The sequence below is a fragment of the Triticum urartu genome, chromosome 1 (assembly GCF_003073215.2).
Source record: "Triticum urartu cultivar G1812 chromosome 1, Tu2.1, whole genome shotgun sequence".
Taxonomy (NCBI): Eukaryota; Viridiplantae; Streptophyta; class Magnoliopsida; order Poales; family Poaceae; genus Triticum; species Triticum urartu.
Genome location: NC_053022.1, coordinates 81,304,641 through 81,310,593, shown reverse-complemented (window position 1 = coordinate 81,310,593; position 5,953 = coordinate 81,304,641). Strand labels below are relative to the sequence as shown.

Below are 5,953 nucleotides of genomic sequence, written 5' to 3'. Positions count from 1 at the left end.
GACCGCGTATGGATAGACTGTCTACACTAAACATATCGTGCCAAAATCCACTCCACTGAGAAATAAACATTAATGTGATAATGCCATCTAGTGACAGCAAAATGGAAATGCAGCTCCGATGACAATGATCATGTGTTCCCTCAAAAGGAAAATAACAATGATCATGTGCTTCCTCAAAAGAATAACAATCATCATGTGTTTCCCCAAAAGAAAAACAACAATGACATGCTGTCGTTGGAAATAGTTTCCTCGGTTTTCAGATGAGCCAATACAAAGAGTGGCAAGAAGCACCAAACTGATATTCCTATTACTTACCTCCCCTCAGTCCACCATAAATGTATATCTGAGAACCAACAGAAGCAGCTGCATGGCGGCAACGACGAAGCAGATCCGAAGAAGCATCATGCTCATTGGAAGATTTTAGAGTGCGAGAGGTCACAATGCCATTTCTATCCAACCAAACTCCAGCAGCAGTGTCCAGAACTTCAGAAAGTGTTCGCCCAGTGAGTCTAGGAGAGTAAACACATGTATTTGAATGTAATGGAAGTATTTAAGAGTGTGCACTAACCTGCAATTGCACCCTCCCCTTCAATAGCTCTCCCTCCTCTAAGGACACCTCCAGTAACATGCAGCCGAGCACCAACAAAGACCTAAAAACTTAAGACTGTCAGGAGAAGCAAGGGAAGCTAATATTTGGATACAAGCGCACAAATCAAATCAATATGGTAACATTTTCAAGAAACAAGCAATTGAGACATCGACTATCCACGCAATCTGAACAATTATTCTTCATGAACATCACAACATATTTAGCTGTCACACTTCTAACTTACAGCTGCATGCTGATATCTTGGAGATGGAGATATCCCGGGAGCCAGAGTCCACTCCCACTGACCATTTGTATGCATAAGTAGTCCATAAGCATCAGAGAGTGGCTGTAAATGCATTAGAATTATCATCAAATGAATCTCAATATACAACAAATTAACAGCATAAATAAGAACATATTAAAACCTCCAGTTAGACCAGCATCCAATGGTCCCAAGTTCAAACAAATCAAAATTAAGAATGATAAAACAGTGCATGTTACAATGTCATGTGCTGCAGAACACACTATATGGCTATAGCATTTCCAAGCCCACAACATGGTATACCCACATGACTGCCATTTTGCATAACAATCATTGACCGATGTCATTTAGCAGTAACTTATTTACCATGATATTTCTCTACTTTTAGTCTTTGATTACATTTTTGTGACATTACTAAACTAATTTTACCTTACAAATGATTCTACATCTAACATTCAAAAGAGATTACTCCCTCCAGTGTTTGAAAGTTTGATATTTTGACCATGGGCGTTGTTAAACTGTAGAGGCTTGACTATATATGTAACTTAAAATATTTTCATTGGCCTCTTGGTGATCATATGTGCTGATTGTGATTTATCCTGAAAAGTACATTATAAACCATAATTTCATTAGGTATAACAAACATATTATAGCAAATAACGGACTGTGTCGATGTCCAAAATGTTATTTTCAGAGGCTGAAGTCTGGGGGGAGTATTATGAAGTGATTTCACAGCTGCATAAGTTGTAAATATGTAGGCCTTCCTGGATATAAATTTGCAAAGTAATGAAAGAGCATATTTTAAAATTATCAATAGGTATCATATCACGCTTTACCGGTGATCTTCTTACTAAAATATATACATATGATGTTCCGCATTAGTATGTCAGAGCTAAACATTGACAGATAACATAATAACAAACAAACAGGGCCCAGGATGACTATCAAACAGTAACAAGGGCAGAAGATTGTACCGTCCCAGAAGCATCCCTTCCACCACAAAGTAAAAGCATGCCATCGGAGCGTGCACTGGCAGTGCCATACCTATAGTGATTTAAAACAAACTGAAAGTAAGACAATTGCATAATTATACAAATGGTTGAATTGCAATAAAGTCTAGTGCCTAGGAGATTTGAAGTGACAGTTTATTTTCACATGTAAAGCTTGCAGTAAAGGTACAACATTCTGCGTATGCCCTATTTATGTAGTGCAACAGTAGCTTTTCTCAATAATTAGCATAACATTTGTTTAGAGGGAGATAGTTACCGTTGTGTTATGGGCAGAAGGCAGCATTTTTATTTTAGTATACAGGAAAACCCTAATAAGCCCGTAAGATAAGAGTACCAGAATTTACGTGGAACACGGGCTTACATATGCAGTTTTTATTTCTTCCTTTTGAGGGGCTCGTCCATTCAGTTATAAAAGAAGCCCAACAGAAATTCAAATATTTCCAAAATGGAGTGATACTTAAAGCCGGGATGCTGTGAGTTACAATAATTGTTATGCGGGAACATGTTCACTTCTAGTCACCGTGTCTCCACAGCAGCCGCGGTGCCTAGGCTTGGAGGCCAACTCTTCCAGATACTCCATTATGATGATTGTTTCCAAAATTAGCAGGATGTGTTTTAAATAGAAGGATATCCCTTAGTTTGGTCAGTTATCTTATCGTATATAAGGAATTCAAGAGTTCCTATAAACTAGAGATGGGTTGTTAGGCACCTCTATAAATAGAAGGCTACGTTTGCTTTTTTAGATCAAGAAGAAACAAGAGGTTTCATTATCTCCTCTAGCCTTCTCTTTAGCTGGCAGACAGCGTGCCACCGTGGCACCTAGTCATTGGCAAGGTTATCAACCTCACCTCCCTGTCCAACACACCCTACAACCTAAGATCCTTAGACTCAGGCCATAACAACCCCGTGATAGTGGCACCGTCAACAATCAACTGACGTCAAATTAGATGGCAAAAGGCCCATAGACATTTAGAATGCATAAAATAACATATGCAAGTATGCCTCAATGATTAGTGACTTGATTCTCCACCTCTCTGGAGAGCATGGATCCACTTACATCCTTGCTGAAGGTCTATCACCATCAGGGTTAAGTTTCTGCCACTTATATGGTTTCTGAGCTGTGTCCAAAGCCCAAGCATCTGATAAGACCCGCTTTCCTGTACCAAAAAAATAAGTCATTTCACAAGTTCATGTGGATGCTGCTAGCCAAAATAAAATGCCGTTCCATGAAATAGTAAGAAAACAAATTGTCAAAGTAATTATCGCAGATATACAATACAGTAAATTTTGCAGCTAAGAGCTAACCATCATTTCCCGAGACTGACACAAGGTAACGCTGCGCTACCAAATCCATGCAATGACCATAGCGAGGACCAGGACCAGCCCCCTGAACAACAACCCTGCATCGGATAGCAGAAATGGAAACATCACATCCCCATCCAAAGATCAACTCCAAAAAGGCGAGCAAACTGACAAACAAACAAAAAAAGGTATCTTTGTGTTCACCGGTGCCATTTGAACTTGTCGTTTGTCAGATCAAGCACATAGAGATCGTCTGTCGAATGCCCCGCTGGTCCAATCCCACCCTGCACAGACATTGCACCACTCACCACTGAACTAAGTTGGATGGCACCAAATCGAAACTCAAAAATACCAAGTTCCTCGTACCTGGAAAACAACCATGGTGCCCACAGCAGCAGCAGAATGTGCAGCCCTTGGAGATGGAGGATCTCCAGCTGGATGTAACCTGCAGGAATGTAGAATTTAATTTAATGAATATACCGTTACGAGTCCATACGAATCTAGCGTTACGAAAAACAAATCTAGCATTGTGAATCCATTCGACTTGCCTAACAAATCAACCATTAGGAGTACATTCGGCTTGCGTAATAAATATACCGTTGCGAATCCATTCGGCTTGCGTAACGAATATACCGTTACGAGTCCATTTGGCTTGGCAAACAAATAGCGCCCAGCTAAGTAACTGATGTATGGAAAGCATATAATTGTGCACAATTGATAGTGAACTCAAACATAAGATACAGAGTTCACCACATTTAACCGAACAAGACACAAGTACAGCCCATAATCGGACACAATCTACACAATTATCCTCCCCAACAAGAAAATGACTTAAAATTGACCTAGAATTATGCCTTGTAATGAAGCCAAATGGAGGCTCTCCAGCTGGATGTAACCTGCAGGCACGTAGAACTTAATCTAACAAATATACCGTTACAAGACAAGCATTACGAGTCCATTCTAATCTAGCGTTACGAGTCCATTCGGATTGCCTAACGAATATACCGTTACGAGTCCATTCGGCTTGCCTACCGAATAACGCCAAGAAAAGTAACTGATGTATGGAAAGCATATAATCGTACACACAACTGCTAGTGAGCTCGAACATAAGATACAGAGTTCACCACATTTTGACACAACCAGACACAGGTACAACCAGTAATCGGGCACAATCTATACATTCAGCCTCCGCAACAGAACATGACTCAAAATTGAGCTATAATTATGGCGTTCGACGAAGCACCATAGCAAAAAATCTGGGTCGAGCAGCGGCCTCACCTCGTCCACCTCCGCTTGTCCACGTCGTACGAGTGCACCGTGTTGGTCACCCCCGCGAGCCCTTCAGTCCAAGACCAAAAACCCACCATTAGAGCACAACAGAAGGAGAATTTCAACTCGAGCACAGCACGCGCGAGAGGGGAGAGACAAGGGGCACCGAACTGATGCCGGGGAGGCCGGAGGTCGCGCCGGCCTCGATCGCCGTGGCGCCGCCGAAGAGGATGAGGCGCGGGCCGTGGCCCTTGGTGGGCGCGATGACGGTGAGCGAGTGGCCGCACCTGTAGCCCGGCGAGTCGTCCCCCGACCCCTCCCACCCCTCCACCTCCTTGTACGCCGGCGCCGGCACGACCCACGCGCCCTTCCCCGCCGTCCCCATCGCCGCCCCAACTCGTCGGACCCAAACCCTAGCTTCCCCTCTCCCCGCGCTAAACCCTAGGCTGCAGCCGCCACGGCGCCGACGCAGACGCAGCCCGCAGCTTGGGATCCGAGGGGGTGGGGAGTGAGGAGAGAAAGAGAAACGGCTGTGGGGGGAAGAAGAGTAGTACTACTGCAGTTCGCACTGGACGCGGAGAGAGGCGACAGCGGGGGGCGGGGTGTGCGGTAATACGGTGGGGCTAGGGTGGCGGTGGGAGAGGGTTAATACGGTGGGGCCGGGGTGTCGGTGGGCGGGGGTAAATGGTGCGCGGGTGCGGGTGCGGGTGCGGGCGCTGGGGGAGTCAATGGGGGCCTTCGTCATCATCTACAGCTCAGAGGTGGGGAGGGAAGGACACAACGGAAGGAGGGGCTGGCGAGGCGAGGGATGGATGGTAGGCACGGCCGCCGCCGGGTGGGCTGTGGGCGCCACCGGCCCGGCTGGCTGACTTTATAACTGGTTGCCTTTTCGGATAGGTACAGTTCACAAAGGTTTCTCCTGTTGGATTGGAACGTGTAGGCAAACCCACATAGAGAGACATCCTGGCAGGTGAGCAGGCTGGTGGAGGGGGGAGTGCCACGGCCACGACGGCGGGGGCTGGCCGCGACGGTGCGCCGGAGATCATCGTCAACTCGATGGAGTAGTTGTAGGGATGCAAACCAGGACTCTCAACAGCCCCATGTAAATGTCATATTGGAAGGTGATTTGCTTGTGGCGGCGGCGAGTGGCACGGTTATGGCGGCGGCACCCAGGACGATGCGGCCACGGTCATAGCAAGAGTAGTGGGGCGGAGGCGGTTGGAGACGCGGTGGCATTGTGGCAAGATGGCAGCTAGATTTGGCGTGTGTGCGTTAGGGCCGGAGGGGCTACAACGGGTGATAGCCTTATTTGTGGTCCATCTTCATCCTCACTTATTGTCGCCCCCGCCTAGGAGCCTGACCTATGGTGGTGCGTGTTTGGACGGCGGCTTTGGAGTGTGTTCGGCGGATATGCAAGGTGGCTGCTCAACGGTCCGATTTGGCCATAACCCTACATCCAGCATCCCAATCTTCGTCATTGACAAAGGTTGAAGGCGGTGAGGCAATGTCCGAAAGCAGAGA

General features: G+C 46.1%; 1 protein-coding gene across 1 annotated transcript; it reads right to left on the bottom strand.

Annotated features, from left to right (window-relative positions):
- Positions 1–315: 315 nt before the first annotated feature.
- LOC125549276 (serine/threonine-protein phosphatase BSL1 homolog) lies at positions 316–5,023 on the bottom strand (the record flags this gene model as incomplete). Its single annotated transcript, XM_048712726.1, is given in 10 exon segments — positions 316–483; positions 569–650; positions 834–935; positions 1,826–1,895; positions 2,919–3,018; positions 3,167–3,261; positions 3,368–3,447; positions 3,530–3,608; positions 4,442–4,502; positions 4,604–5,023. Coding segments are annotated over 10 exon segments (1,051 nt in total), but the record flags the coding sequence as incomplete, so codon positions are not given.
- Between the last annotated feature and the right edge of the window lie 930 nt (positions 5,024–5,953).